General features: G+C 44.2%; 1 protein-coding gene across 1 annotated transcript in view; it reads right to left on the reverse strand.

Annotated features, from left to right (window-relative positions):
* The window catches only part of GALNT2 (polypeptide N-acetylgalactosaminyltransferase 2), an 810,495-nt gene that overhangs the window by 136,378 nt on the left and 654,298 nt on the right, over positions 1–19,819 (reverse strand). Inside the window, exon 13 of the mRNA XM_086927129.1 lies at positions 17,256–17,339. Within this exon, the coding sequence (XP_086783255.1) occupies positions 17,256–17,339 (84 nt within the window). The remainder of the gene's footprint in view (positions 1–17,255; positions 17,340–19,819) is intronic.

Here is a 19,819-nt window from a genome sequence, read left to right on the forward strand (position 1 = left end):
TATAAGAAAATATGCTACCAAAGGTAAGTAACTTGTTCTTCTGATAGAGACTTCTAACCACAGATTCCTTACCTTGTGACCAGATACCAAGGCAGTTCATCTTCACCAGTGGTGGGTCTGTGGAATGCATCACGCCAGGAAATCCAGTACGACTGACCGGGCGAAGTGCTCGTCCCGCCAGACTTGGATATCCAGGCAGTAATGTTTTGTGAACATGTAGAGAGATGTCTAGTTACATCCCATGGTTGGCACTCATCAATGTTTGTCATTCCCTATTGAAAGGAAACGACTTTCATACATCGTTATGAAGTTAGTTTCTTTATTTTGTAGTTTAGGTTAATTACCAACGTTGTTGATATGTTGTAAGTTTTTTTAATGTTTGAAAACATATGCACATTTTGATCCTAGATTAATTTATGCCATTATTATCATTTTCTAGTGTCAATTCCCTGACGAAGGGCATATAAGCAAATGCCCGAAATGCATTGGACCCATAAAAAAGACAGTGCCTGAATGAGAAAATTTATGCTATGATTTGCAAATGAAATCCAAAATGATGTATCGAATTTAATTTCTACATTTACGAACTTTGAACCAAAACTACAAAATAAAGAAACTAACTTCATAACGATGTATGAAAGTCGTTTCCTTTCAATAGGGAATGACAAACATTGATGAGTGCCAACCATGGGATGTAACTAGAGATCCTCTAGCCACACGGTTTTGCATCATTTCTCCGGCGTCGTCGGACCCTCGACGTCTCCAGGCTGAGCACCACTAAATATCAATAACATTCAAACTCAAGATTACCCTAACATTAAATTAAGCTGTGCATCTTCCATAACAAAATACATGTAGAGAGATGGCCATGTCACTGCCTGGCAAATGTCCAAAACTGGTATGCGAGCACCAGTGTAGTGGTAGCAGCCTTCACCCTGGTGGAATGAACATGCAAGCCTTCTGGGGGCTGCTTCGTGGGTAGCCCAGAACAGATCTTAATACATGTAACAATCCATCTGGAGATGTCCTCTTTTGCACTGCTTTGCCTTTCTTAAACCCACAGTAACCGACAAAAAAAAGTTGTTAATCTTGTCAGTAGTTTCTTGTTCGGTCCACATAGAAGCTACCTACCCTCGCAAGGTCGAGGCGATGAAGCCAATCTTCAAATTTAGAGGGATGATACTTAGCATAGAAAGCCAGCAATATGATGGATCGCTCTGTGGGAAGGTATGACTACCATTGGCAGGAATGTCGTGTTGTCCTGAGAACCAATATATCCAGGAAGTAGGACTTGTATTGTGGAACTATGGACAATATCTGGAGTTAACTCACTCGTTTGGACGATAGTATGGCAATGAGGAATGCTGTCTAGATGCTAAGCAGGCAAATAGAATAACAAAATGGTTACAAACCTTTAGGATTCACTTTGCAGCTTGAAGAGTTTTCTGGATTCAGAGCTGTGCATTATTCCGCCATCTATTGACTGGGTCCTAAATTGCCCACTTTTTTTTTCTTTCTTTTTGGAAATCGTTGACCACCATTTGGTGGTATGCCCGTCCCATGTGAAACATCAGACGGCGCCCTAGATGTTCGTAATCACCATCTTAGGATTCTTTATTTCCTTTTTTTCTTGTATGCTACATCTTGGTTCCTCTACCTTGCCCCACCTATTTGCATTATCTCCAATTTCCACCGAGGTGGATGGATCGCATGTGAATCCAGAAAACTCTTCAAGCTGCAAAACTACTCCAACTGATAAGTAACCATTGAGTTCTGCAGCATAAACCCATTTCTGGGTTCACATGCTGTTCATTCGATTATTTAGCAGCATCTCTTTCCATGGTTTGGCTGGGATGAGATGAGGAAGTTTTCGCAAACAGGTGTTGTAGTACTTTTTATCCAAACTGTGAGTCCTTGTTCATTTGGATGACCACACAATGTTTTGCGAAGGTGTGTGATGTCCATGTTGCTGCTGCGCAGATTGCATCCATTGCTAAGTTTGCTAGGAACGACCGTGTTGAGCCCTTTTTCAGTTTTGAGTGGGCTCCTGGGCATGCGGGCAGTGTCATCCCTGCCCTAGAATAGCAATTCTGTATTGTTTCTACAATCAATCTCGAGATTGCCCCCTTGGTCACTCTGGAACCCTTGGTGTCCTTGGCGAAGGAGATAAACAGCTAGTTTCCTTAATGAAACCTTTTAGTTTCTTCAAGATAGTACACTAAACCTTCCTTCCATTTGAAGTGTGTAGAACTCTTGCTGTCTTCGAAGAAAGACGGTAGATGTATCCTTTGGTTAACATGAAAGTGGGCTACCGCCTTTGGCAGAAACTGTGGGTTGGTTCTGAGAACCATCTTCTCCCTCTGAATTTGTAGGTATGGTTCCTGTACTGTTAGTGCCTGTAGTTCGCTTACTCTGTGTAGCGATATAACTGCGATTAGAAACACTGTCTTGAGCATTAGTGATTTCAGATCGGTTTTGTGCATACGTTCAAAGGGATTTTTCATTAACTGCTTAGGCACGGTATTTCAGTTACACAATGGTGCAGGAACTGATCTTGGTGGAGCAATTCTTTTAGTTCCTTCAAGGAATCTTTTAACCACTGGGTATGTGAAGAAACTGTTACATGTAGTGCCCCTGGTATAGGCTACTATTGGTGTCAAGTATACCTTTAAGGATGAAAAGGTTAAACCAGTATCTAGCAGATCAGTGAGCTACGTTAACAGTGTTTCCTTTTTTGTCTTTGTCTCCATATATCTGGTATTTGTGCACCAGTGAATGTATCTTTTCCATTTTGCTGCATAGCATTTTCGTGTAGAAGCCTTTCTTGCTTCCTTGAGGATTTCCATTGTTCCGGAAAGCAGTTAGAGGTGTCCAAATTCTAAATATTCAGGAGCAAGGCAGAGTATTGCTGACTTCAGGTGGTACACTCTCCCCTCCTGCATTGTTAAAAGATCCTGTTCTGCTCTGGTTGTTATCATTTGTCCCCTGGACATCTCTAGTAGGTCAGAGTACCAGGTTTTTGTGGCCCAAAGTGGTGCATCTCTGGTTATCTGGCTTTCTACAGTACCTTTAGTATTAGGGGAATTTGAGGAAAGGCGTAAGCAAATTTCCCTGACCAATTAATTGATAGGACGTTCTCATCCGTTTGGTGGTGTTAAATCCTGGAAGCGAAGTGTTGGCATTTTGCGGTTGCGAACAGGTCTTTCTCTAGTAGTTTTAGTTTCCAATTGTGGGAGCTGCTAACTTGTCTACTTAGTATGTCCACCTCTGTGTTATCTTTTCCTGGTAGGTGGACTTTTTGCAGTGTGATCCTCCTTGGTACTCCCCATTGCTACATATTTTGGGCTAGCTTGCTCAAGGTGAATTATTTTATTCCTCCCTGTTTGTTGAGATACAACATCGTTGTTGTGTTATCTGTTTGTATTAGTACAGTTTGACCTGTGATGTGTGTTTGGTATGTTTTTCCTAGCTTTCAGGGCTAGGAAAAAAGTATTCATCTCCAAATAGTATCTGTGTTGGTCTATTGTCCCCCTACCTTCAGGTTGCCTGTGTGTGCTCAACAAACCTTGTGGGATGCCTCTGTTTTGATGGTCCCCGTTGGAGTTGGTATCTTAAATGGTCTCCCGATTGTCAAAATTTTGGATTTCCACCATTGTGCTTCCTTTTGTACTTTTGTTGTGACAAACACTAGATCTTCCCCATTCCAGATGGCATGTGACCATTTGTTGGTTGCAGAATCATTTTTGAAAAGGTAGAATGTGCAGTCTCACATGTGTTATAAGCAGTATTCATCATGCCCATTAGTTTCATGACTATCGTGTCATAGATGGCCCCTTCTGGTATAGGTGAAATTGCTCTGTGAACACCTTTACCATCCTTGGGACAGGGTATGCTTGGGTTGCCCTTGAGTTTAGGATCACTCCCAGAAACTCATTTTCCTGTTCTAGTTGTGGTGACAAATTGTTGTAGTTTATAGAGAAACCCAGATGTTCCAATGTGGAGAGGACTGCTTGAATGTCCTTATGGCATTTCTGTTTTGATTTCGCCTTTACTAGCCAGTTGTCCAAGTATGGGTATGCATGGATAACCCTTCTTCTTAAGTATGCTGCAACTGCAGGAGGCACTATGTGAAGGTCAATGGTGCTTATTTTATGCTGAATGGCAGCACTGTGAACTGGTAGTGCCCCTTGTCTAATACAAATATGGGGTACTTTTTGTGTTTTTGATTCATTGGGATGTGTAGATAAGCATTCTTTAGATCTAAGGTTGCCATATAATCACCTTTCCTTAGAAGTGGCATAACTCCTGGGAGTGTTGTCGTACTGAAGTGTTAGGTACAAATGAACTTCTTTAAGAATCTGAGGTCTAGGATTGGTCTCGGAGTTAGATCCTGTTTTGGGACTAGAAAATAAGAATAGTTTCATTTGTTTGTTTCCCTTGTTGGTACCTTATCAATGACTTTCTGATGTAAGAGTTCTTTCACCTCTTTCCTTAGTTGTGTGATCTCTTCTCCTTGAAATATTTTATTTTTTTGGGGGAATTTGAGAAGGTTAATTGATAGTAATGGAGTATCTGTGATGTATCACGTTCAAAATCCATGTTTCTGAGGTCCTTTTTTCCACTCCTGTGCGTAATTTCCTATTTTGCCTCCCATTGGTGTTATGTGGGGGCAGGGAATGTTGGGCAAGTCAATTGCCTGTTGCTCCTCCCCCTCGGGGAGTTTCTCCACTTCCTCTTTCTCATGCATAAAAGAGCTGTGTAGATGATGTTGCCACTGTTGGTACATGGTCTGCTGTGAGGCTTGGTGTGAGCAGTCTATGGTTGCTGCCCCGATGTGAAAGGCAAAGTCTGCCAGGGGGCTTTCAAGCTTTATTTTCTCTCCTTCTAATTGAGCTTCTGTATTGTAGAGCCCCCATTGTTTTAGCAGTTTCGTTGTCCTTTATTAGTTGTCTTTAGACTCGCTAACCGCCTGGCCGCACAGGGCATCTCCTGTACCTCTAGCTTGAACCCTGGCACCCTGAGCCAAGTATGTCGTCTTAGCATTGTGCCTGTGTACATCTGACTGCTGGCAGTGTCTGCAGCGTCCAAGGCTGATTTCAGGCATCTGTTGGCTATGTTTTGCTCTGCTTGCATAACTGCATTGCCCCTTTTTTGTACTCCACCTCGTCCCGTTGTTGGTGGCAGCACCTGTTTAACAGTACATTGGAGTTGGCAATCCGCCACTGGGTTGCAACCTCCCTCTCCATCTTTATCCCCACCATGTCACGCCTCCAGCTCTCCTTTTCAGCTGGTGGGCCTGTGGAGGTGTGTGCATTGTTCTGCTATCTTGCAGTTGTTACAATGATAGAGTTATGCAAAAGAAACAATTGATGGAGGGAATGCCCGACAATGCAAACATTCACCCCCAGTTAAATTCATCATTCTTTTGGTCACCACACCACCCCAGTTTGGACCCAGCCATATGCAAATCAGTCTTGACCCTGTTCTGTGTGGGAACTGTCTAGCCTGGGGAGGACCTGGCCTAGCAGTTTGGGCTGGACTGTTCCTATTGGGCACAGGGTCAAGACTGATTTGCATATGGCTTGGTCCAAACTGGAATGGCATGGCGAGCAAAAAAACGATGGATTTGGGCCTAGATCTCTGTTCTGGGGTGAATATATGACATTGTTCTGCTTTCTATCCATCATTTGTTTACAATGATAGAGTTAGCAGGAGCGTTTCCCTGAATGTATTTCGGGTCTTGAGTAGATGAATTGTACTTTTTTTCTAATCTAGGAGTTACCGGCTTTGCAGTGGCAGATTCCTGAAATGCCTCATTCCCTAAGGTCTCAGGGAGAAAACATGAGTTTCCCTTCTCTTCCTTCAGCTAGACTCCATATGCTTCAACAGCCCTTTGATGAGGTTGTTGTACATGGAGAGGTTGTCTGGTGGTGATGCCCTCGAAGGGTAGTTGTCCACTCCTCCTTTGGGGGATTCAGCATCAAGATCGTGCCACAACTCTTCGTCAAACCCTGTTGCCTCTTCGGCCTCCTCGAGTTCGTAGAACTCCTCTGGTTCTTCTTCATGGGGATCTGGTGCTGCTGGAGCCTCCAAAGCAGACTGAGTGTCCTCTTTGTCAAAGGATGTCGACGGCTTGAGTGGGATCTGAAAATCCTTTAAGGAATTGAACTCTTTCTTTCTTTGCAGAAGTGCTGCCATTTCATCCTCAAGCCTTCTTTTCTTTCTTTCGGGCTTCTCCTCGTCTGGTTCGATTGTCTCCGAAGCATTGATCTTTTTTCGCCCTCCCTCTTAAGTAGAAGAAATCATTGAGGGCTTTGACTGATTCATCAGTATCCCTCGCTTGGGATCCGTGCGGCTCCTTTGTTTTCTGCTAAACTTCGTCAACTATTGTTTGGGCTCCGAGGCTAGCTTGAGGGGCTTACTGTCCGAGTGGTCAGGTTCAGGGCCTTTTGGAGGCTTTATTACCTCGTATTCTTTGTTTTGGGCATCCTTCGTCCCTTTCTTCACCCCTGTTTCTTCTCAGCATCAGTTGCGCATGTTTTGATGTCTGATCCTTCACCATGAGCTGTCTCGGCTTTCTGAATGTTGTCGTTAGACAGGGCGATACCTTTGGGTAGAACCTGCGTTCTCCGAGTGCTGGACATGTTGGTGCAGTGTTCCAGCCTCTGTCTTCAGAAACCTTAAGGGTCTTTGGTAAAAACGCAACACAGGGCTTGCAGTCCTCACCTGGATGTTCCTTCGGGAGACAGAGGTTGCATAGCTCGTGGGGGTCTCTGTGCAAATTTGGGGTGGCAGCTGGGACTGAATTTAAAGGAGGTATTTTGCATGTCCCCTACCTGCCCTCATTCTTCAACCACTTGACTGGTACCCGTAAAGTCTCCCATCGGAAGGTAGAGAGATGAGTCCCCATCTCTCTTGTCGTTGTCTCTTTCGCAGTCTTCAAATCACTCTATATTCTTCCCCCCAAAAAACTCACATTTAAAAAAAAACCTTTTGGAGCTCCTTTGTTGCTTCCAGACCCAATGGTGGAAAAAAAACATCTGAAAATGGCGTCTGCGCACATGAACATCCAGGGTGCCGTTAACATCACACAGGGGATGGGCATACCACCAAATGGTGGTCAACGATGTTGCCTAAACAAGCCTTTGCTGGGATAAACACAAACAAAATAAAATACTTGGTATATGGACAGCTGGCTGCCAAGATGACGCCAATCACTTCGGAGAAAGGTTGTCAACTTTCACCTTGTTATCTCCTCAAATGAAGGAGTAGGCTGTGCAGGCTCGGGTGGAGGACTTTACCTTTCTGCTGCGACAAGTAGCAACCAAATGGAGGATGTGCTCCAGGCCAGAAGTTCCCAGTATCAAACTCTATTTACCCACTCCAAGATCACTTGGATGAGTTGGGCCCAATCTTTCCTGATCCTTCCCAGCACTCTGGGCAGAAGTGGAAGTGGTAGAAAGGCATGCAGGAGTCCCAACCCTAGCAAAAGGCATTTCAGCGGAAAGACTGCCCTGCAAACCTCAACACCTAAAAGTGTGGACACAGAGCATTTCCTGGGGTGGTGAATATATCAAGCCAGGGTTCTCCCCATTGGTGAAATATGCCCTGTGCCACTTCCAGGTGCAACTGCCATTCAGTATCCATTAGGCAATGGTGGCTATGTTTGTCTGCCCTGGTGCTTAAAGATCCCACCAGGTGTTGGGCAACCACAGAGATGCCCTGAGCTTTCTGTCACTTCCACAGACGCACATCCTCCTAGCACAGAACCCACAACTGCATGTTGCTTAGTTTGGTAGAAAAAACACATGTTGTTGCATTGTTAGTAAATACTTGTACCCGTTAAACCTTGATAGTTGGAAGGAATACTTTTGTGCCAAGTGAATTGGACACAACTCCAACAAGCTGATTTGGAGGCGAGTCTCCGTTGGAGGAGAGTCCTCTGTTCCCGACCTCTCCAGGTGACCTCCCTAGCCCTGCAAGGATGCATAATTATGATTGTTAGCTCTAGGTGGGGCAGGGAGGGGGATCTGCCACCATCCAACCATGGACGAGCAGCAACCAACGCAGATCTTTTGCAGTCTCTTTCAACACCTGGATGAACTCTGATAGGCCCCTATGTGCTGAGCCCGTTGAGACTTCAAATATCACTGCAGTCTGTATGTGTCAGTAGGTGTGGTCCACAAGAGGTTTGCAAGAGGACAGGAAGTCCAAAAGCCTCAGAGCCCTTTGCACTAAGACCCAGGGCAAACATTGGGATCATGGCCCAAACGTCCTGAACTCGTTGGGGTGAAGGAATGGCTGGGCCAAATTGAAGGGGGCTCATTGTGAAGGAGTCAGGTCTGACGTTGGCATGTTCATGGAAAATCCTAGTGATGTCAAATGATCACATGGAGGAGGCTTACAACTGTTTGAGGAGACTCTGCCTTCAGTAACCAACTGTTGAGGTAAGGGTAGAATGCTATTCTCAACCACTATCATCCCCTTTGTGAGCACCCGTGATTGAACTGGTAAGACCAAAGGGGAGCACAGAGAACTGAAAATGCTCCTGGCCTACCTGAAACTGCAGGTAATGCCTGCTGGACTGCAGGATGGGGATGCAAAAGTACATGTCCTACCGGTACAGAGCTACCATCCAGTGTGCTGGATCAAGACAGAACATTGGCCTGGGTGAACATGTTGAACTTGCCCTTCTGGCAGAAAAAGATTAGAAGGCAAAGTTCTAGGATAGGGATAAGGTCCCCATGCTTCTTCACCACCCGAAAATAACAGGAGTAGGAACCAGTCCTGATCTCCAAAGCTGTGACCCGTTCCATTAATCCCTTGTCTAAGAGACTCTGAACTTCTCCATGGAGTATGGACATGTGGTCCAATGGGGGGAGCTGTGGTGTGGGTCGCATGTCCAGGGGAAGGGATGGGTATGGAGTATCTTTATTCCATGATCTGGAGCATCCTTTGATCTTTGTGCTGAATTCTTTGCAATGTAGGATCTGGACGGCCTCGTGGCTGGACCAATTCCGGAATTTCAAAAATAACCAAAGCAGAAGATCAGGGAACGCATCTCGACCACGACTAAGCCCGGACGTGTTAAAGAGATTTGGAGAAACCAGTTCCAAAATAAAGGAAATTGGTCCGGACACGAGGCATCAAAGGAAATTGCATTCGCAAACGGTGCAAATCGCAAAATTCATTTTAGTAATTTACACAATTTAGGAAATCGCAAAATTGCTATTTCTTAAATTGCGATTGCATTTAAGGAAACTCAAATTGAGCTTCCTTAAATGCAATGCATCAAACTTTAAAAATTTGCGAATTCGCAAATAAGGAGAGTAAATTACCATGAAGTTGACCTTCATGGTAATTTGCGAAAACTTTGAAAAATGCACTAAAGTGCATTTTTCAAAGTTCCATTTTACACACACACATGCCCTTGGGGCATGTGGGTGTGCAAAATGTACTCCTAAGCAGATTTCAGGGGTGCAACAGGGTGTCCTTTGGACACCCCTGCACCCTTGAAATTGCATTCTTAATTTGCGAATTTTCAATGGTGAATTGCAAATTAAGAATGTCTTTCCATTCATTCCTATGGGCCTCTATGCCTATAGGAATGGATGGGAAAGTATTCCTTAATTGCGATTCTGAATTAGAGAATCGCAATTAAGGAATTTTAAGAAATCGCTATTTTTATAGCGATTTCTTGATGCATTGCAGTTTGCAATTCCTTAATTGCGATTCCTTATTTTTCGCAATTAAGGAATCTCAAAATGCAATATTGATGCATGTGCCTGAAAGTAGTGTTGTTTGGTCAAATGTTTTTTGGTCTTGTGGTATAATGTTAAAAAGGGCTTCCCTTTTTGGCACTCCAACCAGTTGACCCTGTGAAAACGCTGTTGAAAACTGACCTGCTCCAGAGACCCTCCGGTCCTCCCGCCTGTCTCCCGCCGCCCAGCTGCTCTGTTACCATCTCGAGCCGGGCCGCCGTGTGGAGTGTGGCGAGGGGCTGCCTACAACTCCCGGCAGCCCTTGAGGTCCCGAGCAGCATCACCCAGCGCCAGGAGGCGCATAAAAGCGTCACTAGCCCCGTCTCGCGGGACGCCGGGCGAAGCCCGGGCCAAGGGCGGGCCCGTTGTTGCCCGTTAGTGACCGGTAAGACCGGACCGGGCAACCTCCCTTTAGTTCATCACAAGGTAAATTGTTCTATTTATCCTAGGAACATCCTCCCTCCAGCCAACAAGTACTGTATAAATCACAGCTGGACCTATATTAAGAACTATCTCCTAGGTCTCTACGGAATATAGTGTAAACCTTAGGCTAGGCCACCATGACCAGAGAGAGCAGGAGTAAAACTGCAATGAGCGTCGCCCAGATTACAGGTCCGATCGACCAATTCATCTCTCGAACTAACGAGGCAATCGATCAGAGTATCTCTCTGCTGGAGCGAAGGGTATCCCAAGACCTTGCGAACGCGAGACGCTCTTCCATGGGCCTCCTGGCTTCAGCGGTATCACCTATCCAGCAAGGTCCCAATATCCCTTTGTTGATACCATCTAAAACTGAAGTAGAAATCCATACCGTCCCTTGTACGGTGGATCTCTCAGCCACCCAGCCTTCGTTAGATTCCCATGTGTCAGAGGACCTTGAAATCACCCCAGACTTACAGTTATGCCAATCGCAAGAGACAGCATCAGTCAACCAGTCTCATGGGGCTAGGGAGGGCGCTGTTCCAAAACGGGGGAAAGGCAAGAAAAACGCTAGTCTAGCCAAATCTGGTGCCCCTTCAGAGACCGGGGGGGGGGGGGGGAAGCCTGTCCATTCTAGCCTGAGTGATCCAAAGGTTATCAACTGTCCTGTTATTAATTTAGTTGACTTGCCAGATAATCCTTCCATCATGGGCCAGGCGGGGGGTTCTTGTAGGACTTGCAACACCACCCCATACCTATTAGTCAGCATCAGGGAGCTTCTTATGCACCACTTAAAACCTCTGGAACGCAGTTTAATGCACCTCGAAAAACAGATAGCGATACTTTCTGCTACGCCACCCAGTCAGTCCAGTCTAGTTCAAACAAAACAGGGGGGCGGGGGGGAACCTAAACCTCCAAATATAGCTCCTCAATCGGCACAACCAGGTCCCCGAGGTATGCCGACCAAAGCTGCTAAGGCTTCTACCACGCAGCCTAAGCCCAATACACCATCTGCTTCTTCCCAGTCAATTCCTGGCGTGGGCTTGGCTTTGCTTAGTACGGCCACTGTCCCGTCCCAGGCCCCCTCAGGACTGGTGAAAGGTCCTGCCCAAGTAGCCAATAAAAATCAGACACCTTTTACACCTAAAACGCCGGGATTAAATCCCTCGGGGGAGGTAAAAAAGGGAGCGCGGCCTAGGCGCCCCATTCATCTTCCACCGGAGGCGTCCCCCTATACGGTTATTCTCACTGGGGTCCCAGAGCTATCCGATGGTACAGATGAACCATCTTGGTCTCTTCAAAACAAGGTTTTGCAGTGGCTTTGCCTAAACAGGCCCCTACAGCCCCGTTACTCAAGTAGAATCTCTACAGTCCGCAGAGTAACATGGATCGGGGACAAACGTAAAACAATACAAGGTGACTGTATTATAGTAAACTGTGACGATCCAACTACAGTTGACTATATTTGTTCCTGGCCATCACTGGAAAAAAAGGGGGGAATTGATGCTCAACGTCTCTCCTTCTTTTACCCCCCAGTGAATAGCTATCAATATTTCCCTACTTCAAATTGGCAACAAGCCCCAGAAGGGACCTGGAATCATGTGGGTAATAGATATAGAAACAGGAGCAGGGAGTGGCAGGCTCAGTCTTGGCATCCAAGCAGAGTTCACTTTCCTAAGGAGGGATGGCAGGGTTTTCCAACCAGAAATCGCTATGATTGTCTGGAAATGGTTGATTGACCGTTAGCAAACCCAGATAGCATAAACCAGGTCCCTAGAGTTTCTGGCGTTCTATCCAGTCCTGGAACACAATTAGACCCGACTGAAGGCCATACTATTTTACAATTAATCCAGACTACACTAAATGCTAACGAGGTCAGAACTGCGTTAGATACTTCTCCTGCCTATTCCAATACAATGGTGGATAGATCCCCGGTGGTCTCTATCTGTACAAACGCCCTTAACTTCCACCAGATCAAGGACTCTGACCACAGGATAGAGACTGTGGTCTCTTCGGTGTGTACGCTCATGCGTGCACCCGACCTCTCGTCAGTTGAAACCTTACCTCCTCAGCCAAATGAACTTCTGCTTACTACTAACCTGAGCTTTTCAATCTTGTATTGGAATGTTGCAGGTTTACGTACAAAAATGACTCTGCAGCCGTGGTTAGACACGGTAAATGAGCATCAGATAGTCTGCCTTCAAGAAACGTGGTTAACTACTCCCTATCATCTAGTGGGTTACAAAACATTCCACATATCAGCTAGTCAGGGTGTCTCGGGTAGACCAAAGGGTGGACTGGTAGTTTATGTTGCTAATACTCTGTCTCCCACAACGATATGTAGGTCTAAAGAAGTGCCGAGCTATCAAATTTTACAATTAACTTTTAATAATAATAGTACCTACTTCTTGGTTAACTTTTATAATAATCTTGAAACAATGGATTGTATAAATATCCTCAATGAAATTACCACTTTTTTAATAACTCAGCGCAATAAGCTTTCGACAACCCCAGTATATGTGGTCTGGGGTGGCGATTTTAATCTCCCACTGTGCACTAATTATAAAAATGGAAACTGTGGCCTACTGGATGAGCATGGCAGTCCATTGTCTCACTTTGCATACACTATCTGCGGAAATAGTCTAAATGAGTGCCTCTTTTCATTAGAGCTTGATTTCGCCAATGATCTTGTAGATCCTTCAATTGACTTTTCACCAACTTTTTTAATGGTAGGGGGCTGTCAAGTACCATCGATTACATCATGTCCTCCCAGAGTATGAAGGGTCAAGTGGCAAATTTTCGAACCAGGTCTGATGTCAGTAGTGACCATTTTCCCCATTAGCGTCGTAGTTGTGCCAAAAAAAGTTTCCTTACAATCTAACATCACCAGTTTGTTAACACAAAATTCATTAACTTTGAATAAGGTGAATGGCTACTCCGTTAAATGGGCAGAGATAGATCCAGCCGTAATCACCGGGAGGGTTCTTGCAAACGCCAGACCCTGGGTTCTTGACTGCTTAGCACCAGATTCTACCCCCCAAACAATCATGGCTAGTTTCCAGAAGATCTTGGCGGTAATCAGAGAGGAGCTCATAGGCAAACACAAAAATACAAAGTGTACAATTGAAAGATGGTTTAACCTGCAGTGCCGTAAGGCACTCTCCAATCTAAAGGCAGCCCTCCGCCGAACTACGAGGGACACTTTGGAAATTTCCAACCTAAGGAAACGTTACAACGTAGCCAGCGTGGAACACAGGAGGGAAATTAAGCAAAACCTCTGGTCACAACTACACGACAGCTGTCATAATAAAGACAGTGTCCTTTTTTGTCGTGTTATTAGATCTTCCTTTCTGGCTGACTCATCGACGGGGCAGCATTTAGATGTCGCAGTGTCAGCAGCTGAATGGGTCACCCACTTCTCAAAAATTTTTGGGGACTGTCAACCTGAGCCTCTCGGGGAGGACCGGCGTGGAGGAAGTAAGCCGGGGAGTAGTAGCTTCCCGATTAACATCTACTTCGACCATGCAGAGGTCGCCAAAGCCCTTAAAGCGTCAAAATCCGGCAAGGCACCTGGGCCTGACGGTGTCCCGCTGGACTTTTTTCTACATAACTTTGACCTGTGGTCTCCACTCCTTACCCAGGTCTTGGCGGCAGCAACAACAACCGGGCTGATAGAATCATGATCGACATCCATTTTGCTCCCTATTTTCAAGAAGGGCAACCGTAACGATCCCGCCTGCTACAGGCCTATCTCCCTCCTGGACTCCATGGGTAAAGTTGCGGGTCGGGTGGTTTTGGCACGACTTCAAGCCTGGGCCCAAACCAATAACATCATGACCGACCTGCAATACGGATTCCAGGAGGGTCTTGGGACCGTAGAGCAGGCCTTGAACCTTGCCCTCCTGATTGGGAAGTATGTGGGAGCCAAAAGGAGTAACATCTTTCTCGTGTATGTAGACCTCAGTGCAGCTTTCGACTGCGTCCTGCTTTCCAAACTATGGGCAATCCTTAGGGACCTTGGGGTGGACCCAGCCCTCATTGTTTTCCTCCGAGAACTCTACTCCGATGCAACGGCGTGTGTCAGATTTGGGGTTAACGGCGACCTGTCCCCATCTTTTTCCATCACAAAAGGGGTCAGGGAGGGCTGCGTACTGGCTCCCTTCTTGTTTAATCTTTACACCAACGGCCTTGAGGTGGCCATGCTAGAAGGGAGCCAGGATCTACCTCAGATTAATCACCGCCCATTTCCAACACTGCTATACGCAGATGACTCGGTCATTTTTGCCATAACATTGATCCAACTGCAAAAACAACTTAATAAATATTGTTCTTTTATGCGCTCTCTTGGCCTTAAAGTCAACATAAAAAACACTTTTGTTATGCACATTGGCCCCAAGGTCAAGAATCCCAAACCAATTTTTGTTGAGAAAACAAGGCTGGAAAAAACATCCGTCTACCCGTATCTAGGTATACTGGTGGACGACACTCTAAGTTGGAGACAGGCCATGGCCAGCAGAAAACTTCTCTTCCAGCGAGCAACAACGGCCCTGGTCTCCTTTTCCAGGAAACTCGGTAAACCAGCTCCCACGGAACTGCTTAAGATTTACTACGCAAAGTGTCACAGCGTAGCCACCTATGGCGCGGGAGTTTGGGGATATGGTCCAATAGATCCAATCCAGATGATAGAGAACGGGTTTGTCAAGTATTTGTTGGCGCCAACATATGCATCCCATAATGAGCTAGGTATGGACTATGTTATTGACACTATTCGTTGCCAACCTATTCTTTTATGGCACCGTATATGGACAAAAGTCAAGTGCCATCTAACGCGCTCTTTGATCATGGACTGTATGGACTTAACAAACTGGCAAAAAATTCCATGGCTAGTTTATGTGGGGAACTTCTTTAGAGACCTCGGTCGCAGCTCCTTCTTCGAGGACCCACCTAGTATGGAGGATATCTCGAGAAAGGCGCTAAAGAGGATGTGTTTGGGACACCTAAGAGAACTTCGTGGCTCAATTGAGATCTTAAAATCCTCCAATTCCCAAATCCGCGCAGTCCAGACTGATATAGGCATGCAACCGTACCCATCGTTTCACCTGTCCAACCACGAGAAATATCTTTTGACAAGGTTTCGCTTCAACTCTTTCTTTCGTTTGGTTTCTTTTCCACAAACACAGAGCTGGTCGAATGCCATCACGAACTGCCCTTGTGACGGTGTATCCCCCCCCAGTCAACAATCCACACTATCTTCTTTTGCAAATTCTATAAGTTACCACGAAAGTCCTGGATTCTACCACTCCTCCGTTTAATTGGACTAAGGTCGTGTCACCCAGCATTTATGTCTCTACAGCTCCTGGACTCAGAATGCTTTGCAAAGTGCATAGTTACTTTTTTAAAAGCTTGTATTACGAACCGTCGTGCTCTTGGTTAATCTTTTTACATGCTCACATATTTTATTCTTACGTATGCAACTGTTATCTTCAAGTTTTATATTTGTTCTCGTAGTATATTTTATTTAATCAATCTTAATTTATTTTTTGATTCTGATTCCGTCAGTAATATCGTTTGATTCTTTATGTATTGTGGAAATTTTACTTTTTGTTTTGAATTTTCTTTTTATTAACTCATTGTCATTTTTATGTACTTTTTATGGTTGCAATACAAGTGGTAACCAAATAAAAGATTATGAAAGAATAATGTTAAAAATTGTGGAACTATGATATATGATACACCTGAAAAACAAAATGATTCTTGAATTTAAAAAAAAATATTTGTTTAAATAATTTTCGAGGAGGTTGACATTTGGTTGTTGTCCCCTTAATGATTTGTTTCTCAGAATAAGGATCAGTACAGGCAATGTTGATGTTGGATTTTGATTAGAGGCTCAGTCTTGCATATTAGAGCCAGACCCTGTGTTGTTAGACCCCTTTTTTTTACACGCAGTAGTGGCAAACATTGTGCTTGTCACTGAAAATGCATAGAGGATCTCAACCAAAGTAAATGTGCGTGTTGCTATTGTCACTGACAATCTGCTAACCCAAACAGATAGTGTGTATACACGCAAACAAAATTCCAATGACATGTATGCATGTTGATTTGTTGTAAGTACAAAAAGCGTGTAGGTCACTCAACAGGCGTAGTGATGTCAAAAATGAATGACAGCTGAAGTAGATTTCCCAAACCAAAATTGTGGCTCCGCAGTGACAAAAAACATGTTGCATGATGATGCAACCGTGCTAGCGCCCACCTAACAGTATGGCCATTCAGAAACAGCCCGAGGGCTCTGTTGAAATGGAGTTGAGCTGAAAAATGATGCAGAGGTTGGAACCACGAGCAGTGAGTAGAATGCAGCGAGTTGCACATGGCGTAACCTCCATGCAACTCTTGGATGGTTAGAATTCAATAGAAAGTACCGCCGACTCATGGGCCACAATAAAGACTTGCGCGATCCTGGTCATTAACTTATCAAATGCTCCTTGCCGTGTTGTTGATGCCAATAAAGAAATAAAACAACGACAGAATTCCTGCTTGAATAGGTTATCGCACAAGTGGGTTGTTAAAAGAAAGGCTGGTGTGGCGGGTGTTAAGTCGTTGCCAAATTGTGGAAGTCTACACACCATAATAGCATGGAGCACTTCCAGCTCAGAGCAGCACCAGGAACTATCTGCCAGTCAAATCAAACCATCAAATTCCATGACAGAATGTAGAACACATTACCACAGAATCGAGTCAGGGAGTAATGTTAAATTACATACAAAAATAGTACCAGACCGTAAAATGGTTTACTTTCCAATACAAATTGTTGGTTGCATTATAGAGAGCTGTTTTTGAATTCATTTAAAATACAGTGAACCGACATCCATCCATACAAAGCAAATTTTTCACCTGTGCATGACGTGTTATGGAAAAAGCCACATAAATATGCAACAAACTACTATAAAATGCACTGATGAACTCTATCCCTTACTGGTGCCCTATCAAGCACCAACACGCCACTTCTACGTTATGCACTGGAAGTTGTCAACATGAACTCAATGTGATTAGTCAAAAAAGGTGCATTTTCTTCCTTACCTTAACTCTGGATAGACATTTTCCAGGTACCATTTGAAAGGCTTGCAACTTAGTTTCTTTTTCAGATCCAGACGGCTCTGTATACTGTATGAAGATGGACAAAATTATATTCCAGACGAGGACATTCACTTTCATGTTCAAATACTTCAAAAATGTATTTCCGTGGTACCCTTTTTCTTCCTCCGCACTTAGGTGTTTCTCACTTGCTACAACAGTAGCATTAGCACAAGGTTCACAAAATGCAAACAGCTGACAATTGGGGCAGTTACTTGCTTATGGTTCGTCAATGGCCTTTAAGGCAAAGTCATTAGTATTTGGCAATAAACCTTGAAGTTACCTTCAATTCAATTTAAGGCCCTATTTTCACGAAAAAAATCTAATACTTCTGGAGAATCGAACAATAATTGTGGTTAGCCTCAGGACCAGCACTTGCATTTGTAAAAACATTAAGTGCCAGAGTTCTCGTCGGGAGGACACTGCGCCTTGCACCACACATTGCACCATTGCCATGCTGCCAATGATCGTAACAACACAACTATAGATCAATACACTCCTACAAGTGTGACAATTCGGACCATCAGGCCTCCACAGCTGTAAGAATGGCTTGAGCGGCATTTAATAGTGATTTTTAATGCATATTGAATTCCTAGTTTCCTGTGATTGTGGTCATCTCTAAATTAGCCAGGAAGCCCACTTTGTGGCAGACTGTCACAAGTACCACAGGCTCAAATTAAGCACTCCTCAGAATGGAGATATCATGCAAACCCACGTACAATTCTTTATAAGAATATTTAACAGAATGGTCTGCTGTAAATAAAAATAATACAAATATTGACTGGAAGGACATATGAGGCCCACTCAAAGTCAAGCAACGCTTTTTCTTGAAGGTCATCACATTGGTAATGAGTCTAATTTTGAACTAGCAACAGTGAAAACTGCTACAGCATGCTTCAGCCTATAATTTATATACTCAATTTATTTAATCCCATCTTCATTGCTTGCTGAAATCCCTATCTTCAATTAGACTGGAGTGACTTCGAAGACTGGAAAACTGTTAGAGCACTCAACATTAAGAATGAGCTTTACCTTTGATTGGGACTACAAACCAGTGTTCAATGTGAATACTGTGCAAGCTTCTGGGTTGGATACTGAAGGAATATTAAAAGGTATAAGCCATAATATGTTTGGTTTTCGAGTTTAATAATACTTTATTTAGACGATCAAGTCCATCAAAGTGGGAACAGTGAAGTGCAACAGTGTTTAAAATTAATATAATGAATAAAAGAAATAAAAACTCATTAGGTAGCACAATATGTAAATGAAATGTATGCCTGAAGTGGAGGATGAAATTGATAATTGTAGACAAATATATAAAAGAATTCTCAACTGTTTTGACAGCAGGCAAAGAAGGGATAGAAAATATTTAATGACTAACACAGACTGTTCACATATGGATGTAAGCTGTGATTAGGATAAAACCTAAGGACACATTGGGATGTAACTTAACAGTACAAAAGAGTGTCTAAGAGAGTATCCAGCTGTTGTGACACTGCGAGTGCAACAGTCTGCAGAACCAGCCTGGTTGGGGCATACACAAGTTGTCACACCTGTTGGTGCGTGGGGATTTGTTATTGTTTTTCTCCGGGTGGCAGAGCAAGGCCATTTTGTAAGGTGGCATAAGTTACCTGAGGGGGTATTTGTTAATAGCCGGGGTGAGCGTGATCTTAGTCTGCAGCCGGTTACTGGTAAAAATTCTTACAAATAACACAAGAGTAAAAGAGGAGTGGTTAAAAACCAGGGGTTGGGCTTAAAATGCTGGAGTAAGGGGAAAGGCCTTGCGCTAGGGTTTAAAAAAGCAGTGCGATTGGTGTAGCAAAGGTGCGGGATAAAAGGGACGTATCTCACATCGGCCGCCTGGGTAAGGGGAGGTGTCAAAGATGTAGGATAGGTGAGATTCAGCTCAGGGTCAACAGGAAGTGATGGGCGGGTGCAGTTTGTGAACCGGACTTGCTGGCTGAGCTCACCTAGTAGCCTATGCTATCGTTCACTAACAAAAGCAGGAATCTTGCACCCTGGTGCATCGCCCTATAGTCCTGAAATGAATGGAAGTTGATCTAAATTTGTTAACATTTTATCCACTTTGTCTAAAAATGGTATTGCTTTAGCTATTGCTTGAGGGTGTGCGTCATTCAGAATAAAGTTCACAGCTGCCGCCTGCATTGTTCGAATATCTTGTTTAACCAGTTGATGATGGAGAAATCCCCGGTCGTCTATGAGTGTAAGGCAGATACACAGCAGATGGGATAAAGTGTCTTGGTTCTGTCCACAGAGGCAGCACTTACTGCTGGCAAGGCGATTGGCCCTGCAGGGAGAAGGTCTCACAAGGCAAAGTCACCTATTCGAATAAAGCAGAACTTGGTCTTGTTATACAAGGAGAATGAATCTGATGTATTTTTGTACTCCTCTTACCTATTTATGTCTAAGCCATATGAATATTTGCATTCTTAAAACAAGGTTCGGGCAGAATTGTCAGAAGAGGCCAAAGAATTTTTATTAGGCTGAAA

Source organism: Lissotriton vulgaris, chromosome 6 (assembly GCF_964263255.1).
Source record: "Lissotriton vulgaris chromosome 6, aLisVul1.2, whole genome shotgun sequence".
NCBI classification, from domain to species: domain Eukaryota; kingdom Metazoa; phylum Chordata; class Amphibia; order Caudata; family Salamandridae; genus Lissotriton; species Lissotriton vulgaris.